This window comes from Cheilinus undulatus, linkage group 17 (genome assembly GCF_018320785.1).
Source record: "Cheilinus undulatus linkage group 17, ASM1832078v1, whole genome shotgun sequence".
Classification (NCBI taxonomy): Eukaryota; Metazoa; Chordata; class Actinopteri; order Labriformes; family Labridae; genus Cheilinus; species Cheilinus undulatus.
Genome location: NC_054881.1, coordinates 9,457,944 through 9,483,253, shown reverse-complemented (window position 1 = coordinate 9,483,253; position 25,310 = coordinate 9,457,944). Strand labels below are relative to the sequence as shown.

Sequence of the window (25,310 nt, the reverse complement as noted above, 5' to 3'; positions counted from 1 at the left end):
TTGCCTGAATGGCATTTCACACTACCTGGAAACCTCACCATAAATGTGCTTTTTCTAAAGGAAAAATATTTAAACGACAAGAAATTGGACAAAAACTCAAAGTATGACTTATTTGTGAATTTGCTGTCCTTTTTGACTCAGCGATTGATTTGATCATCCTCAGATAAATCCACACAAATGCACTAAAGCATGATAACGTGGTCATTCTTGTCCAGAAGCCTTCATAAAAAAACTGATTTGCCAAGAAGGGTGGTAAGTGTTTATGGATGTGAGTGCTTTTTCATCAAGCCTCCATTAGTTTGAAATCATTAGTCTGCAAAGAGAGGCTTTAAATGAACCCTGGAGTCAAGGCTCAGCCTCCTGGGGAATCAGAGGGTCATGATGGAGAGATGGAAGTGATATTATGTTTAAGAGATAGAGAGAGGAGGAGGAGGAGACAGAGAGAGGAAGAGAGAGGGGGATGGACTGTGGCCAATGATCTGCAGGCAGAAAGTGGAGACAAGAGGAGATTTCATAAATCCAGATACTCTCCACGGGCCTTAAATGCAGCATATGTGACAGAGGATGGGAGGGAAGAGGTGATGAAGAGCAGCCAGGTGGTTTAGTCCATTTATTCATTTGATTCATCCGTGTAGCGGTGGTACAGGCCATCAGGAAGGCTTAGATTAGATCCCGAGACACCTTTTGTCCGGATATGATCTGGAAATCAAAGATCAGGAGCTGAAGAGGACGTGTGAATTAAAGAGGAGAGAGAGAGCAGCCGATGCCCGGAGAAAACATCCGCCTGAGTGGACCGCAGGAAGGTGGTACCCGACGCGTTTCCTCTCCGGGATCCGGTGATGGGCTGCGCTCCCAGCATCCACGTCTCTCAGAGCGGGGTGATCTACTGCCGAGACTCGGACGAATCCAACTCCCCGCATCAGACCACCACCATCTCTCAGGGCACGGCGGCCACGCTGCACGGCCTCTTCATCAAGAGCGATGCTGCAGAGACCATCCCCTCCGTCATCTCCTACCAGAGCAGGCACTCACGGAACAACTCTCACCGGGATCGGAAGGACAAGAGCGGAGGACACGTCCGCATCGAGGCCGAGACGCAGACCAGCCACACCAGCGTCAAGGTACGGAGAGAACAACCTGGAGGGAGGCGATGTTGTTAATGAGAGCAGACACGGTGAGCAGGGAGAGTACAGGCAGGCAGGTCGCGAGAGGAGGTGACACGTGAGCACGTTTGTTTATTTGTTTGTTTGTGAGGCTATAGAAGGAGGCCTGAGCCTTAATATAGGAGCTGTAGACAAAACAGTCCCATCTTATTGACTCTGTTTACACCTGCAGTCAGCTGTCAATGTCCAACAGTGATGAAACTGAATTAGGGGAGACCGGGGTCAGTTGGCACATGCTTCTAACAGCTAAAATATAGGGCTCTGTTTCATCATACAAAATATTAGCCCCGATTTTATTCATAATTTCATAAATTTTGTGGAGCAGACACAAAAGTTTTTACAGGGTTTTTCATGCAGCCTAGATATTTTTCCAAACTACTGTGCCTAGTTTCAGTTTACTGACTAAAACCATGTAATAGCTAGCATATACTCATGTTTAGAAGCACAGTTAAGAATAATTTTATAAAGGGGCACTCATTTCACTGAAGACCCTATTCTTCTGGCTAACCGAGGAACAGTCTGATGTATTGTGTTCATGTTCTGCACCTCTGAACTGAACCTGAAGTTTACATTTTGTGTAAGCCTGATTTATGCCTCTGCGTCGCGTCAACGGCGTAGCTACGCATAGCCCTCTGTGTAGACGCGGACCCCTACGCCGTAGCCTGACGCGCACCTCCAAAAGATTCTCACTACGTGTCACGGCGACACGGACCGCAGGGGCTGTGATTAGTCCACTCAAAACTAAATTTCCAGCAGTTGGTTTTTCTCAACGTCGGCCTCCATGCTGACAGCGCACAGAGCGGCTGCTGCAGCCTGCAGGTGTTTCAGTACACAGGTTGGCATGTAGAGGCCTTTGCACAATGAGCCTGTTAAATGTTCTAATCATGTCTGCACACTGATGCCGAAATTCACCCCCCTGTACAGTGAGAGCACAAGAAGACATTAGCTAATGAGACATGTTTGTTTTTTTTGAACCAGGCTGTAAACCAGTTTATTTCTAGTGCAAAAACTGGCTCTTTACAGGTGTCCAGATGGGACTTCCGGTGTTCCTGCAGCCAGCCTCAAGTGGACACTCGCGGTATTGCAATTTTTTGCACGTGCGCATTGTGTGTGCATTTTTCAGGAGGTTGCCGCTTGGTTGAACCATTTTACTGCAGTGAGCTTTCATACAGTGTTTGAGCCAGTGTTAATTTCGTCAACTAAAACTATTCGTTGACAGCCTTTTTTTCCATGACAAAAATGATTAAGACTGACAAAAATAGATCTGTGATGACTAAAACTGACAAAACCTAAGTTTAGTTTTTGTTAAAATGACTAAAACTAGACTAAAATTTAATTTAGTTTTTGTCAGACGTTCAAAATCTCTGAAATTTCTCCACTGTGGGTAAATCTGGCAAATGTAATACATCTGTATCTATTATTCCTCTCAGCTGTGGAAAGCAGAGACCCCAGGCTTGGCGGAATGCAGAGAACACACTACCTTGATTTGATACCAGATTTAAGCAACAAAATAAATGCTTGGACTGAAAGTAAAGACTAAAATGTGAGGACCTTTTATGGACTAAAACTAAACTAAAATGTTTTGAGTTTATGTCGACTAAAACTAGACTAAAACTAAAAGGGTGGAAATGACTAAAATGTGACTAAAACTAAAATGCATTTCTTTTAAAGACTAAATCTAAAATTAGAAATAGATGCCAAAATTAACACTGGTTGGAGATATAATATATAGTTTAATTAATGCAAATGTGCTTATGAGGTGAGGCATTTTACCACACTGAGCTTTCTGCTGTATGCAACTATAGTAAATAGATTATTTATTCTATAAATGTAGATGAAGTAAGGTATTTTACCACAGTGTGCTTTCTTAAGGTATTTGACTTACAGTTAAGAGATTTATTAGTGCAAATATGAATATGAGTCAACTTTTTTTTTTGATCTAAGGTTTGCCTTGGGGGAAAAAGTTAAAATTAAAGGGTCAAGTCCAGTTAAAATTACTGATCTATCTTATGGTAATATCAGAAGGCAGACAACAGTGCAGCTTCTGCTGTTTTGTCATTTTTATTAGTTATGATGTTCAGTCTGGTATGTAGACTGTGGAGAGGAATACCTATTTAAGTCTGGTGTGACTGAAGTGATCTCTAAATTAGTGAAAACTAAGTTAGTATGATTTCAGTCAGACTAACACGTTTACATACAAGTCCAGTTTGATTATGTCAAAATAAGACAGCAATGTGACTTTATCTTTGTCGTGTTTTTATATGTGAAGGAACTAAGTTTATACATTGAGCTTGCAGACCCTTCAGTAAATATTTAACAGAATTTTCTCATCTGGAATGACCTTTTCCCTCTAAAACATCTAGTAGCTCCTCAGTGGATCATCGTGAAAGCTGGTCTTTACCTGATGAAGCAGATTAATAAGTTTAAAATGTCAGAGCTGAAACAGCACAGGCTGTCGCTCCCTGCCATCTTCACTGAGTGTTAGTGGAAGCAGAATCTCAGCATGAAGACCATAAACTTGTGCAGTTGTGTACATGTGTTGTCATGAGGGAGCATGTGAACAGATACTTCTTCATATTTATAATCAAACCCCAGAGGATAGAGCTGTGTTTTGTTAAGAAGTCGCACAGCAGATGATCCTGTCATCAGACCCTCAGAAACACATTAACCCTTTTAAAGCCTGGATGAGATCTGGGATGGATTACACTACTAAAATACACATTTTCTATTATCATAACCTTTTTGTTTGAACAGTTTGACTTTGTTTCACTTTACTTTTGGACCTCTGCTTTATAAAACGGTCTTTATTTGTTTAAATATTGTATACTTGATAAAATACTGGCCTGTGTTTTACACTTTTATTGGGGCTTTGCTGCTCCCATGCTCTTTCCTTCTCACATTTCATTCATTTCTGGCAAAAACCATCCTCTGACTCTAAAGTCAATGAAAATTGGCTTGAAGGAAAAATTAGATGAAACAAGAGTCTTAAAGAGTGAGCTCCTCATTAGCAGCTCGAATCACTGAACAAAGACTAATCATATTTAAGTCTGGGGATTCAATACCTTTAAAAGATTTCAGTCATTAGTTGAGTGGGATGTACACATGCACAAGTCTCATTGTAGGTTGTGCCATGTTAGTCACATGACATGAAGGACATCATGTTATCACTTCTGAGTTATTTGATGTCAACCGAAGTTCCAGTTTTTTTGTTTTCTTGACAAATTTGCAGTAGAAGTCTAATATCACCAGTGATCAGAGAGCTGGGCACTGTATGCAGAGTCTGTATGTTTTCTGCATGTGTGTCCAGCCTACAGAAGACAGAAGCCTATATGGACAAAAGTATATGGCCACACCTGTAACGTTTTTCGAACAGACCTGTTGCCACAAGTTGCACCTCTCAGTTTTCATGCATTTGTAATACAAAATGGGTCCTTCTGAAGAGCTCAGTGACTTCAAGTGTGGTACTGTAATGGATGCCACCTTTGCAATAAGACAACAGCTGCAGAAGTGCATGGTGCATAAAAGTCGCCAATGCTCTACAGAAGCTGAAGAGTTCTGAGAACGTTACCTGCCTGACTGCATTGTGCCAACTGTGAAGTTTAGTTGAAGAAGGTAATGTTTTTTAGTCTCCTTATCTCCAGTGAAGGGCAATTTTAACGCTTATGCTTAATGCTTCAGCAAGACATTTTGGACAATGCAATGCTTCCAACTTTGTGGCAGAAGCCCCTTCTATTCCTACATGACTGTGCCCCAGTGCACAAAGCAGATATAAAGACATGGTTTGAGGAGTTCGGTGTGGAAGAACTTGACTGGCCTTCACAGATCCCGGACCTCAACCCCATTGAGCACCTTTGGGATGAACTGGAATAGAGACTGCAAGCCAGGCCTTCTCGTCCAGCATCAGTGCCTGACCTCATAAATGCTCCACAGAATAAATGGGCACTTATTCCCACAGAAACACTCCAAAATCTTGTGGAAGCCTCCCAAGAAGAGTGGAGGCTGTTATAGCTGCAAAAGAGAGGGTCAACTCTATATTATACGTGTATCTGAATACAATGTCATTACAGTCCTTGTTGACGTAATGGTCAGGTGGCCAAATACTTCTTTCCACATAGTGTACATGACCTGTTAGTGGCCCGATAAAATCACAATATACATCAGAGAAAGAACAAATATAAGTGTTTGTTTTTTTTGCCTCAGTCAGCCTTAGTTGGCTGGTTAGTCAGCTGTTCCTCCTCTGTCTCTGATGACAGAGAGAATCAATGACACCATTTACTATTAAACCATCTGTTTTTGCCTGCAGGATCCTGATGATCTGCCGTGATGTTGATCACACTCTTGTGTTTATGTGTGTCTTAAGTCGCTTGTTTACCCCTCTGGTCCATACCGTCAGGAGTGTGAACAATGGCATGTGAAGGGGATGAAGTCAGTGGTCTGTACAGAAAACCCTGCAGGGCATCTTTACACAGGCGCTAATTATCACTATCTGCAGAGATGAGCATGACTCTGCATTTCAGACTGAGTATACTGAAAACTAAATTAACTTTTCCTAAACATCATCTTAATCACTGCAGTTTTTCTAAAACGTCAATATCCCAGTGCAAAGTGTTAGTACATGAGGGGTGTCCCCCTGAAGGCCTCACAGCTGACAGCGATATCAGAGCAACAACCACGCCATGAGGTCAAAGGTACTGCCTGCAGAGCTCAGAGACAGAGTTGCTGCAAGGCACAGATCTGAGTAAGACTACAAAAAGAAATTCTGCTGCACTGAAGGTTCCTAAGAGAACAGTGGCCTCCATAATTCTCAATGGAAGATGTCTGGTATAACGGGACTCTTCCAGGAGCTGGTCACCCGGCCAGTCTGAGCAACTGGGGGAGAAGGGCCTTAGTGAGACATTCGTCCATTGCTTTTGAAATGATATCTTAAAAACACTTAAACTGTTTTTCTTCAAACTTTGAATAAATATCCTCTATAATTCAAAAAACTGTTTTAAAAGTTGAGTTTAAAAGCTAAAGAACAAGGTAATGGGTCTCATGTTCATCCATTGCTTCTAAACATAATATCTTCAGAATCTTTTAAGGAGTTTTCTTCCAATGTAGCACACTTATCCCTTGTAAATCAAGGATGGACTTATTTGATTTTGGAGGAGTAAGGCCAAAGGTTAAGGTCTTTAGGCCTTATGTCCATCCTTTGCTTCTTAACCTGTATCTTTTTCAAATATAGCACAAAGTCCACTATGACTAGGTGTTTAGTTTAACTGGATTTGATTTTGGGATGAAACGCCAAAGGCCAAGGTCATGGACCTCATGCTCATCCCTTGCTTATGAACAGTATATCGCCAAGGTTGAACTGATTTGCTCTGGGAGGTCAAAGGTTAACAGACGTCCTTCTTGATCTGCCACTGTAGTTATTCTGTCCAACCTTGTGGAGGGGTGTAACTGCCATGTGGTAGTTCTAGTTAATACCATATTAAATATCCTTATACTGACACCAATTCTGAGATCATCTATGTTTTTTGATTTCATTCATTCTTATCAGTTTTTTAAAGACTTCATTCATTCTTCACCTTTAGTATTCAGTAGTCCTAAGTCAATATAAGATGTTCCCTAAATTAATGCATTTTGATAGGTCTCCAATCTTTGACTGTTTCTGTTGTTTCCTCATGGAAGGCCATGTAGGGTTTTTGCTTAAGGTGTTTGAATATCTCTTTGGTTTTTTTATGTTTTATGATCTGAAATAGTCTTAAAAGTAAAACGGAATTAAAAAATAATCAGAGAATAAACAAATTGGCTCCCACAGGACATCATTAAGTTTCTTTAGCTTGAACAATGTGTTTAAAATGTCTTTAGAGCCCTTCTTAAAGGTTGAATGACAGCTCACTGAAAGCAGTCTTTTTTTCTGTTGATTTGGGGGGGGTTTAGAGTCAGTGGAGATAAAAACAAGCTTTAAGCAGCATTATTAGCGTGCTATGTTAATGATTTATTAGATTTATCAGCTCAGCGTGCTCTCAGTCTGGTTGTGTTAGAGCAGGAATATCATTCAGACTCTGAAGTGGAAAATAGTTTGAATGTTGGACCGGGACATCTGTTTACTTGCAGAGAAGTTCCTGTAGGTGTGTGTTTACATGAAAGTTACCTCAATGGAGCAGAGTCTGGATTTTTAGTATGCACAGTCATGTTTCCATTTTGCGTCTGTGGTGAGAAATCTGAAAAGGCACTGACAGGGACAGTGACACTTTAACATTTGTGGACAAGACAGCCGTCAAATTTCTGGATTAATGTTAAGAACATGTTAGATGAAAACTTGGTCCCACTCTAGATTGTTATGAACGGGGTTTGGGAGAATAACACTCAGTGTTGTGTTGCATAAATAGACAGGAGAAAGTCGGAAATATGGGAGAGCCTCCTGCTTCAAGGACAACACAGGACATAACAACTATGCTACTGATGCCTCATTATATCATAGTTTAGCTACTGTAGTAAGGCAATAGCTGGATGCTACTCACTTTAGCAAGTCTGTTCTTGAAGTAGTGTAACAGAAAGATACTGCTGCTCCTTTAAACCTCAGGCTCTCCTTTAAAAAATCCCACTTTTCCCCTTAAGGCCCTTTAAGGTCATTGGATATATTTAAAATATTAAACATTTTCATAATTGTATCCTATAAATGATACTTAATTTACATAATGCCACTTCTTGTACACAAAGTTAATAATTTTCTATTTTATGAATGCAAAGTAGATTTTTTTGGTGCAGGGATTACAAGTCTGGGATATGTCAATGATCAGCAACAACAGATAGATTTTTATTTTTTGTGAAGTTACATAAAATTTAAAAAACTCTCACTTTCCCTCCTGCAGCCTAGAAGAGACACCATAGATAAATAGCCTTCATAAATGATCAGCATGATAACTGACAAAATGAGAGCAAAAAATACATCTGAACAGTCCCAAAAGGGTAATAGGAGGGCCTGAGGGTTATATGTCTCAATTCACTTTAAAAACTCCAAAAAAGCTGTACCTTGCGATAGCAAACATTTTTAATTTCCCTTGGGGAATAATAAAGTATCTAGCTGTTAAGCTAACTATTACTTTTCTATAGTTCACTCTGGCTTCTTTTACTAACTTTTTCAATTCGTAGCAAGTCTTTTTTTATCCACGTAGTGTAGGTAAGAACGAATGTCTGCATGTCTGCATTGCTCTGGATGCTGGAGATCACTGTTCGGGCCTCCGGAGGTGACATGGGATTTAGTGAACGAAACAAAAATGAAAGGGGGTTCACACTTGACAACCCTGGTGAAGTGTTGACTTCTTGCTGACCATCAATTTGCATGGTTTACATGTGGAGGCAAATAGTAAGGATTTACCTGGACTTAGGGACTTCTTTGCTAAACATATCCTTTCTGTAGAGCACAAGTATTTTGTGTTTGCTTCAAATGAGTATAATTAATCACAATTAACTTTTGAAGTTCAGTGATATATTGTAATTTGATTAAGCATCTGTTGGCCATTATAAATACTCAAAGAGTTTGGCCTTTATGCAGACGATTTACTGTTGTATGCATGTGTCTGTGGGTAGAAACAAATGTTTTAAATCGACAGGCTACGTCACAGTGCATCTTAAAGATTCAGTAAGTTTTGGAATTTACTAAACTAAAGCTACCCAGCATACTTAATTTGTGCTAGTTTTTACTAAAAGATGAAGAATTTTAAATTCCAGGGGCTAACATAGACACACATTTGTAAGGACTTTTTGCAGGGCTGCATGACGGTTCAGTAAACTCCAGTCCTTTTTTTCCTGAGTGGCCCTCCTTATTCATTCATTTCTCCCCTTAGGTTTTCTGGCATCATTCCACTGACCAGAGACACTTGGTAGGTTTATTAGTGACTCTAATTGGTCATAGCTGTGAGTCTCAGTTTGAATATCTGTCTCCAGGTGACCAGTCAAGGGTGTACCTGTCCTCGTACTCAAGTGAATGTGATAAACACTTTCAAAAGGGATTTTTTTTCCACCCAGGTTTCTGTTGTGCACAGTCAGCCTCTCCAGTTCACAGTGCTATTTTTGTTGTAGTAAACACCAGTTTTAAGAGCTAGGCCGCTCACATGAGTTGACCTACGTCAGAGCATCACTTGATCAGTGTGAGCCTTTCGTGACTTTATCCTGTGGAGAAAAATAAACGTGACAGCGATCAGACTGAGGCTGACCTCAAGTCTGTCTCAGACAGAAGGCCGTCTTTGCTGCGGATAAGAGCAGGCCTTGTTACAAGGATGGGATTCACGTAAAACACCAAGGCCTGCTGTCAGAAATAATGACTAGTACGACATGATGAAAGCTTGTTTTTTTAATCTGAAATGTGTGAAATAAATCAGATAATGTTTCTGTATGGTTGGATTCAGATAAGAAGTGACCTCAGGAGAAGGATCAGAAGATTCTGTCCTGAAGGCCATGTCATGTGGTCCTGTTTTATATCAAAGGAAAAGATTTAATAGCTAGAACCTTAAAGCTGATCTTTCTTCATGTACTGTTTAATGTTCAGTGATGATTTTTTTATTACTGGATATAATACTCAATAAAATCAACGCACAATGATGACACTAAGACCTCAAAAATTCAGAGTTTTGTTACTTAGGGCTTTATTCACTTATAAATTATGTGTTCTAATAGAAAATATATGGCTCATTTTCCTTTTTTTGATATTTTTTCAAATGGCCCAAACAAGCTGTCATAAATATGCAATTAAGTTGAGTTTTCTATTTCATTCAAAAGCAAGGAATGCCTTGACTCAGAGTGGACATTTGTGGAAAGTTTGAAGAAAATCCCTCTTAGTGTTCTTGAGATATATTGCCTTCTGCCCTTGATTCTTCAGTCGATATGATATTACATAAATGCTTATCATTTGTGTTATGCACTCAAACTAAATGCCACGCTGCCATTAAGTCAGTGCCCACGTTTGGTTACTCAACATCAGTCCATACTGGCCAAGAGATTTCTACTGCAGAGCTCAACTAGATCACATCATTCTGCGTCTCAAATTCAACGCTAAAACCTCACAAAGTCTCGTCTAGATGAGAGAACCCATTCCCTCTCACCTACCACACGTAATGATTAAACATGGCCTGATACAGCTCCGTCTGTTCTCTGCTGATAATGTAAACCAAGTCGTCATTTTCATAGTTTAACATCAGTGTAAACACCCACGTAAGATATGTTAAACATCGTGTAACTTTGTTAAGTTGGTGTCATTCTGAAGACTAAATCCCTCCTCTTAATGTGCGATTAAATGTCAGAGCAAGCCTGTACACTGAACACTTTGTTTAATCTGTATCATAACAATGTGTGAGCTGTATATGTAATGACATGACGTACCTGGAATTAAGGCTTTCTTTATTCAGCACCTTTCAAAGTTATAACACAAAAGACTCAGAGAGTTTTATCAAGTTTATAATTAGCTGAAGATTTAAGGAACGGAGGATATCCAACTGTGGGTGAGAGGAGGGAGGCACAGCTAGAGGTTAAAGGGACAAGAGGCCTGCTGGTGCTCTGGAAACAACAGGATGATAGTTATTGAAGTTGCTGGCTGATTTGGAGCCTTCACAAACCACAGTCCAGTCAAAGCTGATACCTGCTTTTTCCACAGCAACAAAACAGAAGGCCGATATTGGGACATTTATGTTTTTTTATTACCAAAAATTACAGACAAACTTCAACATTTTATAAATGTACATAAACATTGGCAAAGGTTTGGTACTGGAATTCCTTTAACAGATTTCATTTTGCTACTGAGTACTGAGCAGTTTTCCTGTTTTTTAATGCTGTTGATCATTTAAAATAAAAGAGATTGCACAATTTTGCAAGTTAAAGTTGTAGCCTGATTTGGATGGCCAGTTCCATCCATCCATCTTCTTGCGCTTATCTGGGGTCAGGTCACAGTGGCAGCAGGCTAAGCAAATCAACCCAGACATCTCTCTCCCTAGTAACATTTTCCAGCTCTTCCTGGGGGATTCCGAGGCATTCCCAGGCCAGATAAGATATATAATCCCTCCAGTGAGTTTTGGGTCTACCCCGGGGTCTCTTTCCAGTTGGATGTGTCCGGAAGACCTCCACAGGGAAGCGACCTAATCCTGATCATTTGCCCAAACCACCTCAACTGACTTCTCTTGACGCAAAGGAGCAGTGGCTCCACTTCAAGATCTTTCCAGATGTCCGAGCTCCTATAGATTTGCCTAGCCTGATAAAGGGAGTCAAGAGACTAGAGGAGTCTTGTACGGAGGTAGGAGGCTAGCTGAGTCTTTAACATAAAAAAAAAATCCTAATTTTGACACAAACATACTTTTAATGGAAACAGCATTATTGTATCAACTGAATAAACCTTGTGGGTCGAGCCACCAAGTAATGATGTGTTGTTGACAAACTAGCCTGTTCTATGAAACAGCTGTTTAATGTGAGCCACAGTAACAAGCTATCTCCCGTTTAAGTGCCAGTTTTCTTTCCTCCATGCTTTGTCGTTATTTCGTCCATATTTATAAACAAACTGTTAGTAAATAATGAGCTGTTTGAGAGACAAAAAAACTGCTCTACTGAGCTGAGCCAAATGACCCAGAGATGGATTTCCCATTACAATGGACATCAGCTGAGGAAAAATCAGAGTTTAATGTGCTAAACCATGGCAAAACTATACTGCACCGAACCAGACTGCTTTGTGGATTAGACCACACATGAGCAGTGACACCCTGCTTGTCCAGACTTTAGACAGAGGCTTTTTTAATCAGTGCCTGCTGCCATTTTTCTGTGAGCTTCACAGGTCCCAAGCAGAAGAAAATCAGCCTGATATTTTCAGATTTTGCCAACACCATAAAACTTTAAAAACACACATCTAAGTGTTAATCATTAAATCATTCTTAAATCATTTGTAATATTTCCCCTTCCTGTATTTCCATGAGGTTTTTGTCACCTTGTTTGAGTAGAAATGTTGTCCCCGGAAAGCCTCTCTCAACATATACTCAATCATTTTCTGACTCCACCATCCATCCAAACTATCAGTGATCCCATCCCAACTATCAATGTTCCCATTTCTGTCGCCTGCTTTCCTGTTCTGTTTCATATCTGTCTGTATCGTCTTATTGTAAAGCAGAACTATGGGTTAAGGCCACGGCCAAAGATGTCTTATTTAGTCTGTTTCATGTAAGTCCAGTCGATTTTTTGTCTAACAGCTCAACTTTATGTTTACAGCACCTTCATACATACAAGTGTGAGGCCCAAAGAGCCTGAATAAAAGACAGAGAAAGAAACCGGCTATAGATTTAATTCTAAGACTAAAACAGGAAAGAAAAACATAATTAAGTAATCTGAAGTAAGAGGCAAATACTATAGGAAATAAGTATACACTTGCAATCAGTCTAAAGTCAATACAAAAGTTGAGAGACAATGTACCAGACAACAAACTGTTACATAACAATGATTAAGACACTCCAAATTAGTGATCAGAGATATCATCAGAACAAGTCAAGGGAATTCCTTCATACTTTGCACCAAGTTTCCCCCAGGCTAAAGTTCAAATTTAGAAGTGACAAATGTTGACGAAAGAAGATCACTCCTCTCATATATATATATATTTTTATATATATATATATATATATATATGTATATATATATATATTTTTTTTTTTTTTACATTTTTTTTTACATTTTTTACACATATTCTAAAAAAGTTGGTATGTGAGCATGCCTATCACTCTGTTGCATCACCTTTTTGTTAAAAAAAAAAAAAAAACACTCTGTAAGCAAACCCTGGAGACTGAAGACAATATTTTGTACTGCCATGGTGCAGAATGTGAACTGTCTGTCTGAAATAATCAGGTCTGCCAATGGAAAGACATTGTCTGAACGGAAGCATATGTTGCTCCATATCTGCGGTACTGTGCAGAACTTTAGGCAAAAAAATTGAGGCTGAAGTAAGGCATAGATGCGGCGAATAAGCTGCCTGGGGGCACCATAGGGCAAGAAGGAGGATTGACACACCCCTGGAGGTGTTCTGGATGTTCATACATATAAAAAGGGTCATAGAAAAATAATCTGTTAACCCCATAAAAAATCTGAGGGCCCACTGGCGGGTCATGAGGGGTTTTTTTTTTTGCAGCTTTTCAGTTATTTACAAAAAGCAAATATAACAACACACATGTTGGCATGTATTGAGCTCGACTCTGGCCTCCCCCTACTAACCCTACTAACACTTCACTGCAAATGAGTTACATCAAAGTGGCCCCATCATTTTGAGATTTTTCTGCATGTGGCCCTCCATGAAACAAAGTTTGGACACCTCTGTCTTATTTCCTTGCAGAGTAATTGGCGGTGGAGGAATGTTCATTGGTTGGACTAGTTCCTCCTCATATTGTTGAATATGAACATCTCAGCCTTTCAGGAGTTCTCCTTCCTTTACCTAGGTGTAATACTGTCACCTGTTACCAATTAACATGCTTACCTGTGGAATGTTTCAGGTTCTTGTTAAGCTTTCTTTAACTTTGCAGTCTTTTCTTGGCCCTTGTTCCAAGTTTTGAAGAACACGGCGCAGAAATAAATCCAGAATGTGGGTATGTTTGTGTCTTCGTGTTGTATTCAATTGTGTTCTGTTTTATTTACATTTTACGCAACGTCCAAACTTTTGTGAAAGGCTTTCTAGCTTTTAAAACACTTTAAGCATGTGAGAAATTCCAGTCCTTATGAATTAGGACTGTTTTATCTACATATAAACATCACAGACCATGAATTGGCATTTTCCCACTTGTATCAGACTATGACTAACTTTTATTCTAACTGATCCCTCTGACTAATGCTGCACATTTTCTTTTTTAACCCAGAATTAGCTTGTTTCTTCAAGTGTGGCACTTGGTGACGATAGAGGCCAATTGAGACTCCATGTGGGCTGAAGTGCATCCACCTTAAGGCCTAATTATCACTGACAAATAAGACTGGTGTCCCTCTGAGTCACCGTCTTCTGACCACCTCACTGATGTAGTCACACCGCTGCTTCTGAATGAGCTTGGGCGTCACTTTTAGTCCAGCAGAATTAAGGAAAAATCCCACACTGCCATGTCTTTAATCCCACCTCTCTGTTGTTGTGGATACCACACAGGTATTTTTATAAGACACTCTTATCCGTTATGTTTGTGAATCTTTAAAACCACACATTGTTAGAAAAACCTCCCAATTAGAAAAATGACTCACCCATGCAGAATTTACCCATAACACCGGATGGAAAATTCCCAAACATGACACATATGCTGCACAGCTGATTCAGTGTGTGGTGTAAGCATGTGTGTGCATGCATCTGTTCAAAGGATATACATGTAGCTGAGTTGCTTGTTCACACTGGAGTGACGCAGGGTGCTTAAAGCCTGCACACAAACACTCGCACACATATATAGAGCTCAGAGTGTGATGCTCCTGCAGGAGGATTATGAGAGTAAACCTGTGAGTTCAATCTGCGGCTGCCTGCTAATTCCTGCTAAACATGTTTGCAGTGGACGGCTCGACTCGCTGCTGCTAATACAGCGTGTAAATATCCACATCGTCGGCGTAGAGAGAGACAATGCAATGATGTTTGCTTTTTAAGGAGGCTTTAAAAAGGGAATACTTGTTTTTGGAGCTATTTTGACTCTTAAAAAGATTAGAGGTGCTGAGCTGCAAAAGTAGAGAGATAGGTTGTGAAATTAGCAACATGCCAATATGCTTCTGGACATCAATGGTAAAATGGTAAGACATGTTCCCAGCTTTTTGTGCTTGGCTTTAATGTGTTTTTCACAATGTCTCAATCAAGTTTGTGTTATTTTTGCAGGTTTCCTCTACAGAAGAATGTGTCGGACCAATGAGACTGACTCAGGAGCCAATTCAGGTAAGAGCAGAGCCAGCTGTGTCACATCTGTTTGCATGAAATGTTCCTTTTGTTATTTCAAAATCACCTGAAGTAAGAGTAATTTGCCTACATGTATTAATGCAGGTTTTGCAGCTACTGTTTATTTAATTGTTTTTTCAGTCTGCAAATTATGAATGAACTTTTAATTCTTAAAATATAAAAGATCTAGTTGCATCTTTGCAGGGTTTTAAAGTCTTAAGATATGTTTTCTTTAATAACAAATATCCAAACTCAGTGAAACTCAAAATTTGCATGGGTATGCACTTTAGAAAAGCAGCAAATTGCATTCAAAGTTTATGTCTTTGCACAACTATTATTTGCTCTCTATATTAAATGCCTTGGACAGAATATTCGTAAGTCTTCTTTTCATGTTTATGTTCATGACATTGTCAATTACTGCAGTACACCTAAGCCTGCACAGGCTTGTGCAAATCTTCAGAATGCACTTGACTTAGAACAGGATCAGCACTGACAGCTACAAGTTGTACTCGAAGCAGATGAAACTAAACTTATGTTCTTAACATCTTTAAGAAGAGCAAAAAGAGCATTGTCTAGGCGTCGGTCTAGCTCAGTGGGTAGGGCAGGTGCCCATTAACAGAGGCTATAGTCCTTGATGCACTTGTCAGGGGATCAATTCCCAGTCTCAGCACTGTCTGGTGCCCCCCCCCCCCCATATCTCCTGTCTCTCTTCACTTGTCCTGAAAGAATGAAAGAAAAGTTGTTACTAAGGTCGGACGAGAAATTGAGTTCCATCTTAAATATGATAGGTTTATACTTGATTAGAACTTGTCTTTAAGGGAGCACATATAATATGTTGCTCAAAATGGCTGTATTATTCTGCGGAGACAAATCTTGATTATGACCATGTATTTATTGTCTTCCTTTGCTGGACAGTGTGTTTCCTGGTGCTCTGAGATTTAGCACAAACTGTGGATGTCTTACTCACTACTCTTCTTTTTTATTCTGAAGTCTGTTGGGCTGTTTTAAGTACATGTCTTCTTGCATATCTTCATTTATAAAGACATTCTGGGCATCCCTGTGGACTTTCCTTGATCTTAATCTTGCAAGATTGGATCCACAACCTTTATTAAGTCAGCATCGGGCTGTTTATCCTCAATAAGTCCAGATGGAGTTTGGAAAGAAAGCTTTTCATTTTGTTTGGAGCTATTTGCAGACAATTTAAACTGCAAAACATATCTACAAACTCTGTACAAACTCTTATATCAATATCAATAGATTTTTAAATGTATCTCAGGCCTAAAATGTCAGTCCAAAAAACATTCTTCAAAATGTAGAGCAAAAAATAAAAACTTCAGTGGTTAAACACACTTTAAGGTTCATGAAATCAGGATAAACAAAAAAAGACTTCATATGATATAGGTCTATTGGTCATGCTTGAGAATTGTTTGCACACACATGGCCAATATTTACACCCGATATAACAGTTATAAATATAAGCAGAAGTATTCTGTATTGATTCAGGTATACTAATAATACTGTGCATCCCAGTGTGTTGCTGTCATCCTTGGTTAGATCAACTTTGAAAAGAAGATCTCTAATCTCAGTAGGACTAACCTTGCTAAAAAAAAAAAAAAGCTTAAATTTATAAAAAAAAAAATGTATGATTAATAAGATTTTTGATGATTGGCTGAAAACAACTAAAGCTGCTCTTCTCTGGGTCAACTAAACGTTTTTGCTAAATAATTTTAATGATACTTTTAGCTATGTTTTTAGTTAACATGATTCTTAGTTGATTTTTTGTCTGTATTTAGTTGAAACGTTTTCATTATCTATTTCATTGTCTAATTAGGGATGAGTGATGTTGTCTACATGATGGCAAATTGACAAATATTAACTGTGCTGCTGCCTATCTAGGCAAGGACACACTATAATCTCAATGAGGTTTCTTTGTTAAGTAAAGGTTATATTGAAAAAAAATGGTATCGGCACATATCATGTAGAAAAATTGAATATCTGTGATATGAACATTTCTGCCAATATCCATCTTACAAAGCTCCAATCTACAACATAATTGAGGAATCTGGAAATGGTTCCCCCCAATCATTTAAGGAGAACGAGGCTGTAGCTATGGGCACGATTAAGTTGAACTGTGAGCCATTAGCATGGCAGCCTCCAGTGTGGTGATTAGCTTGGATGTAGCAATAGTGTAGTGGCAGTTTTATCAGAACTGGACTACATTTTTTTACTTAAACAAGGCCAAAGAGCCACACTGAAAGCTTCCCATGACAGGAAAAACGTTTTTGCAACTCTACCGATAGGTTTTCTGCCTGAATTTTAGCCACCAATAATCTTTACCATTAAAACACAACAGTAGCGCTGTCTCTTGTATAGCTTGGGTTAGCATTGGAGCTGCAGGTCTACTTCCTGATTTTGTCTTGTCGCTCTTATTGGCCCATTCTGACTGTGACAGACAGAACGTTTGCCCAGTCATCTTCCAAGAATTTTTTGAGAAATCCTGCCCTTATCAAATGCTTGCTATCAAACTTGGGGGGACCTGGGTAAGTCCTGAAAATGTTGAATGAAGCCTTGAAATGTAAAACAATAACCAGACTTTCTATTTCCTCCTCTCCTCTCAAATTTAGCTCCACTCAGCTTCTCTTTGCTCAAGAAACGCTTGGTGCTTTTTACAATTAAAAGAAGGTGTGTGTGTACCAGCTAGAATGTGTTGGGAAATAGTGGATACAGACAACAATCTAATATTCTGCATCTTGTAGTTCCATTGTTTTGATATACAGGCCTGTCTAGCACTGTTTGCCATTTTAAATGGAAATTTCTTTTCTGTTGGACTTTACAACATGTAAATCAGGGATGGATGTCGATGCTTCTTTTTGGTAAGAGAAAGTCCTGAAACCTTTATGACCCCCTATGACCTCCTTCCTGTCTTGAGCCCACTGTTCATTATCTAGGCTATCTATTCATGCCTTTAGGAGTACATTGATTTTTAAGTGAAGTGTTTCCCTCAGACACTTTGTTGTGTCTCTGAAGTGTCAGACGTGCTGGGATTTGGGCGTTCTGGTCAGGAACTTGTGAATATTTAAGGGTGAGGTAGAGTTGAGTAAGGGATTGAGTGTGCTCATCCTGTGGTGAGGGGATTAGGACATGTGCTGCTCAGATTTATCCTTATGTAACAAAGAAACTAAGAGTTCCTGGAGGTAATCAGCTGGGTGAGATGCAGGTAAACCTCACAGAATTTCTCTGTACGGACGGTGTGTACCTCATACTGTTGTCATAATGCTGTACTGCTGTGGTCCAGGTTTTCAAACCATATAAATGTAGAGAAACTTACAAATATTTATTTTTAAACACCTCTCGATTGATTAGATTCTGAAAAGACAACAGTGATAATTCTTAGCCATATTTCATGTTAAAACAGCATATTTGACATTAGCTAACTTTAGCATTTAACCATTTGCAAGCTAACCACTGCAGTTTTAGCCAGATTAAAAAAAAATTCTAATATTTCCAAGCGTTACTGTCCACCACTGCTAGTAACAAAAACTGCACATCTAAGCTAACATTGGTTTTGCTAGGAAACACAACAAAGCAACTGACTTCTAAGCAAAACTGATTTTAGCAATAACAACTATGGTCAGCTCAGATCAAATAACTTGTTGATGCACTTAGCTAATGTCTGTAGTTAGCAGCAAAAACTGCTCAATGCATTTACAAGCTAACATATTTTAGCCTTAAACAAATAACTAGTCAGCAAACTTCTAGCCTAACAACACTTTAGATAGCATGAAAAACTTGTCAACACTCTTTAAAGCTATAGAAATTTTTAAACAAATCGTTTTGTAACACAGTTTCTAGCTGACATGCTTTTAGCTAAGAAAAAAATAAGTCAATAGTTTACCAACATTAATTCAATTAAGAACATGTAAATAGTCAAAGTACTTTAAAACTAAAATCATTTAGAAAGAACAAATGACTTGACAAGATTTTTCTTTTTTTTTTTCTGAGGTAACAGAAACTGGACTAAGTACTAGTCAATGACCTTCAAGCTAGAGTTCTTCTTAACAGAACCAAAAAAAAAAAAAGAAAATAGCCTAAACTTTGTTGTTAACATAGTTTTGGCTTGAAAAATACAGCTGGTTGACACATTGATGAGTAAACTTGCTGGCTGATGAAAGTTTTGCTAGCAACAAAAACTGCACTTCCAAGCTAACATAGGCTTTGCCAATTAAAAAAGTCAACTACTTTAATGTGATTTTAGCTGGTAACAAAATAACTGGTCAATCACTTCTGAGCTTTTTTTTACTAGAAAGAAATAACTTAAAAACACTTAGCTAATGTTTATAGCATGCAATTGGCTAGTGCACTTCCTAGCTGAAATATTTTAGCTAGGAAAAAAAACTAGTCAATGCACTTCCAAACTAATCAACTTTAGAAATAAATGAGTGTTCAATACACCTTTAAACTAACATGATTTAGCTAAAACAAATAACAAATAGCCTAAACATATTAACAAACATACATTCTAAGAACAAAGTCAAAGCACTTTAGAAATCTAAAGTTAATCTACCTGAAGTTAATCTAACAAGTACCATAAAAAGAGTGGTAAGCTAGCATAATCTTGGCTAGAAACATACAATTGGGCAACAAACTTATTGGTGTCATTTTAGTCACAAAACAGCTCAATTACCTTTTTAGCTAATGCCATTTTCCCATAACAACAATTAGCTTATATAATAACATAGGTTTAGCTGCTTTAACCAAGACAACTAACTAACAGCTAAGTTTAATTTTAGCTTGTTACAAATAAGTGGCCAGTTAACTTCCAGGGGAGTTTTTGCTTGGAATAAAAAGTCATTGATGTACCTAGCTTATGTTTTTAGCTTGTAACAAAAATTGTGTACACTTGCAAGCTAACACATTTTAGCCAGGAACTTTTAAATAAACTTAAAACTCCCAGGCTAACATGATTTTAGCTAGCACAAAAACTGGTCAATACACTTCCAAGCTAATGTAATTTAGAAACAAATGACTGTTCAACACACTCTATAGCTGAACAGATTTTAGCTTGAGAGCATCAGGTGTTGGGGGGGGTTGTGTTATTTTCTTTTGTTTATTTATTTATCAAGAACAGTGTGCAATGACAATGATCATTCATACATAGTAAATGGAAAAAGTGGTTGCAGCAGTCCCTAATTTCTACCTGTAGTTTCACTTAGGACTCATGCAAGACATACACAAGTCCCACAAAGCAAGGATGAATACACACTGTTGATTGTTATAGAAAACAATAGATAAATCCTGCTATCGCTCAAAAGTAATGTTTTTTTATATGGTTGTAGCACCATTAAATACAGCATGATATCCCCCCCCAGATTTTCATCATCCAGTATCTTTTCAGTTTCTCAGGTTTCCTGCCTTTTTATGACTTCAGAGTTTTGCCACAATATTTTACACCCATTTGAACTTCTACACCCGAACATGTCTTAAAAGGAAAATAACTGCTGATTTAATATGCTGAATTTCTTTGGTTTCGATTCTACAGGTTGGACTCATTTTAAGGGTTTCTTAGTTCAGCTCAGTTCTTGCTCCAGTGCGATGATGTTAGAGGCCTGGCATGCTATGAATGTTAATGCAGAGTTACAGTATCCTTCCTCACAATGCCAAATAGCATCACTCCAGGAATCTGAGGCAGTGTGCAGGCAGGTGGAGAGAGCAGGTTTTTTTTATTGAAAAGCTTTCTAAGAGCTTGTCTTATGCCCAATAAAATCCTTAAACTACCCTCACAGAACAGCACAATAAAGCTGGATCTGTTGCAGAACTCTCCCTCTCCTGCTTCACTACTTTTTTAGGAGCAGAGAGATGAAAAGAGAGAGATATAATGCTCTGCAGGGAAAAGTTATGCCGTTCTCCTTGATATTTACTGTTACAGCTGCTAAGTCAGACCTCTACAGATACCGTATCCCCTTGATCTGGTTATCTAAAGGGGTCAAATATATTCATGTATTACAAGGTTAGAGCAACATGCATGCCTTCTCTTAAAATATTCCTCCTTCGTGTATAGTTCTTAAATATCACATCTTTTAAAAAAAAAAGTATTGACACTTTTTATTCAGAATGCAGACATTACAGAGAGCTTCAAAAGACTGCCAAAACCATACCAATGAAAAATCACCGGAGCCTCCACAGTCTCAAAACTTTGTCACTCAGTTCTCCCTTGCCACTCGTAGCACCCACCATTTTTGGGCTGTTAGATCAAGCCAGCGAGTGGAGCGAAAAGGATGATGGGTACACAAGGGCTGATGGTAACTGTAGTTCCCAAGCCCCTTCGCTCTGCTTCACTAAAAAACACTGCACTTTTTGTCCTGATGACCCATTGTTTGAAACTGTCACATGTCTACCGCAATGTTGAGACACTTCTGTCACTGTGATACCGCGAAATTAACAATACTGTTAAATGTCTAATTAATGCAAATGGCCATGACACACTCAGCTGAAAGTCACTAGTTTGCATGGTCACTGGTTGAATTGAAACACCAGCCTCATTATTCAGGGCTGTGGCGTTTGCTTACTGTCCCTGTGTATTCTCAGGGTTCCCTCCGGGTACTCAGGCTTCCTCCCACAGACCAAAAAATATGCTCATTAGGTTAACTGGTGACTCTTATTTGACTGTAGGTGTGAGCATGCTTGGTTGTTTGTCTTTATGACAGCCTTGTGATTGGCTGGCAAGCCATCCAGGGCGTACCCCATCTCTCGCCCAATGACAGCAATTTAGAAAATGGATGGATTGATGGATGGATGGATGGATGGATTGATGGATGGATATCAGCAAAATAAATATCAGCAACAATCCAATAATGAGCATCCCTAGTTATTTTTTGAGGATGTGCACAGCCGAAACATCAAACGGTCCCAGGAGAACAGTCGGCCTCCTGGCTATGTAGTGTTGCCCTTAAAGCCTGTGTTATTTTACCCCAATTATTGTTTTAGAGAAGAGGAGAATAAGAAGGAAGTTACTTTAAAGTAGACCGAGTTGCAATTAGAAAGATGTGGAAAGATAAATAATGCACCAAGAGTACATTTGACAGGGATGGCAGCCTACATGGGAATCTATGATTTATCTGAAATCATTGAAGTCTTGAGTGTTTCTTTGTAAAACATACATTTAAAATAAACTAATCTTGATCTAATGAAGTCAAAATCTTTTAACATGCAGGGTTAAACATGCTCAAGTCATCAACACCATTTATGAAAGGTCATGCATGATGCAAAAAAGGTGGTTAGGTAGCATCCACATCATGCAAGTACAAAGCAATTTTTAAACAGCAACCAGGGTAAAAAAAAAAAAAAAAAAAAAAGATTTGTCCACACACTTTCTCATTGCCATAAATGTTTTTTAAATCACAACTTTTTACCTGCAGGACACCTGTGGTTTAATGCTGATTAAATGTATTTTTCTTGGACATGTGCAGGGGTATGGCTCTTTTCCAGAAATATATAAACAAGACACAAAACTGGTACCAGGGTAGTAATTGAAGTGGAGGTAAACAGACTCTGCTCCAACCCAGATTCTCCTTTCTCTTTTTGTCTCTATCTGTGTTTGGGAATCTTCCAACATGTGAGGGCACCTGTCCTGACTTTGCAAACACAGCAGATTAACCTCTGAACCCTTGAAATGTGAGCCTGCCATGGGCAACAGTAAGAGATAAGTCCCTTACACTGCAGTGCTTTCAAACTAAATAGTGTATTCATGTTGATAATTCAGGGCTATCCTGAGACCAGAATTGTAAACTTTGCTTTCAATCTCAGTCCCACAGCAACAATAATGGACGTCGTAACAACCTTATGTTGAAATATTTCTTGAATATCGGAAGTTTTTCAAGCATGAGCAAACATTTTGACAACCTTATTCCAAACAAAATAATGATTTAATGTATTTACTTTAAAGGTGCCATAACAGGCTAGTTGTCTAAACCATTTGTGTATCATTAACAGCGAGTAATGTTCAAAGACGTCTGTGTTTATTACAGCTATTATGTTGCTGTGATGGACTGCAGCCGTCTGTTTTTAATGTTTTACTGTGCAGATGTTGGATGGGTTTTTAAGACCAGCAGCGCCGCCTTACAGGCTCATCGTTGGTGACATATTTGGGCGGGAAGGTCAGAGGAATCGTGCGCTGTGCAGCGTCGTCATCTGGGCGCCGTGTTGTGTGGAATTTCACATGTTGGCACCGTGGTTACATAAAGCAGAGCAGGATCAAAGAGTGTGAACCTTTCACATACAAACACCAATACTGCCTCATTTTTTTGTTCTCACCTGGTCTTTTCCACTCCACATTTTCTGTACAGCTTTCTACACACACCACAACACTAGATAAGATTCACTTTATTCTACTGACATTAAAACTTTCAGGACACAGTCTGAGACCTTCTAATGACTCATTATTAATATGGACAGTCTGTCCCTACCGCTACAGGTGTACAAAAGTGAACCCTATATCCCCCGCTGGAAGGTAACAGACACTATTTGGACAAAAGTATTCAGATGCCTGATCATTACACCAACAGGTACTGAAATGACATTGTATTCAACTACATGAACTTTAATATGGAATCCGCCCCTTTTTGCAGCTATTACAGCCTCCTCTCTTCTTAGAAAGCTTTTAGAGTGTTTCTGTGGGAATATTTTCCCATTTATTCGGTTGAGCATTTATGAGGTCGGGCACTGATGTTGGATGAGAAGGCCTGGCTTACAGTCTCTGTCCCAGTTCATCCCAAAGGTGCTCAATGGGTTGAGGTCAGGGGTCTGTGCAGGCCAGTGAAGTTCTTCCACTTTGAACTCATCAAACCATGACTTTATAGTTCTTGCTTCATGCACTTGGCTACAGTCATGTTGGACCAGAGAAGGCCCTTCCCTAAACTGCTGCCACACTGTTGGAAGCTTAGCACTGTCTAAAATGCATTGGTATGCTGAAGCTTTAACCTCCTGGAACTGAGCTTTTGTATGGGATGCGTTTTTAGTAGGGGTGCACAGATCGATCGGCCAAAATCGGTATCAGCGCCGATTTTCTTAATTTTAGGAGGTCAGCGATCGGCTGATCCTTGTAAATAAGATCGGTTTCATATGCCTCTACCTACTAAAATGTGAAAAATGAAAGACTAAAGGAACTGATATAATTTAGTCATTTGGACAGCAATGCCTTAAACTTTTCATTTATATTTGAGAGAACTACCTCATGTGCAGTTGAAACAACAAGTTTGTATTGTTTTACGGGTATTGTTTCATGGGTATTGTTCAATGTTATTCAATAAAATGAGATTGGAACATTGAAGGTGTATGCTGTCAGTTATAAAAAAAAATCTGTATCGGCCAAAATTGGAATCGCAGGTCAGGCTTTTTAAAGATTGGTGATCAGGGATCGGCCAGAAAATTGCAGTTGTTGCACCCCTAGTTTTTAGTTTTTCCCACTTATTTGAGATCAGTAGGGCCTGTTACATTCAAGCTCAGCCTTGTCTTTCAACAGGAATTAATTTTGACCAAAAATGATGGTCATTATCAACACAAAATTTCAGAGTAAGTATCTAAAGTTTCTGTGAAAAAAAGATCTTCAAAATGCAAAAATATATTTTCAAAAATATCTCCAAACATCTCTACAAATTTCCACAAAATTCAATGAATTTCAAAGGATACTTTTTCTTCCAATACCCCACAAATTCCCAAAATTAAGAAATAAATTCTGTTTAAGTTTATTTGAGAATACATTAAAATGTCAAAGCAAATTCTCTTCACAAATTACAATGGAATTTACCCAAATTACAAATCCATTTCCTGAATTGACAAAATTTCCCTAAGATTTTCCCAAAGCATCCACAAAAATTCCCCAACTTTCCATGCAAATACTCAAAAATTCATCACCAATGAAACTCTCTAAAATATTCAAACCTTACCCAAAATCTCCATGAAAATACTTGAAAAATTCCAAGATATGTCCCTAAAACATCCATGCAAATTCCAGAAAATTTCAATAAAATTCTCCAAAATTTCAAAGTTAATTTTCTTAAAATTTCAAAGAAAATTTCCCCTATTATCTCAAAGCAAACTCCCCAAAAATGTACAAATATCCTCCCCGGGAGTCCATGGAAATTTTCTCAAACATCCTTACAAACTGCCTGAAATTTCCATAAAATTCTAGAAATTTCAACAAACAACCCCCCCAATTCCCAATCAAATTCCAAAGTTAAAAAATAAATTGCCCTAGTTTGCATGCC

At 38.8% G+C, this 25,310-nt stretch overlaps 1 protein-coding gene across 5 annotated transcripts in view; it reads left to right on the top strand.

Annotated features, from left to right (window-relative positions):
* pde8b (phosphodiesterase 8B) overlaps positions 1 to 25,310 on the top strand; it is an 82,471-nt gene that overhangs the window by 21,711 nt on the left and 35,450 nt on the right. For 4 of the 5 annotated variants that reach the window (XM_041810359.1, XM_041810357.1, XM_041810358.1 and 1 more), the window contains one exon: positions 14,992 to 15,048. In XM_041810359.1, the coding sequence (XP_041666293.1) occupies positions 15,022 to 15,048 (27 nt within the window). In that variant the 5' untranslated portion in view covers positions 14,992 to 15,021. Of the gene's footprint in view, positions 1 to 429; positions 1,122 to 14,991; positions 15,049 to 25,310 lie in introns of those variants that run through there. The other variant, XM_041810356.1, reaches the window with a different exon arrangement.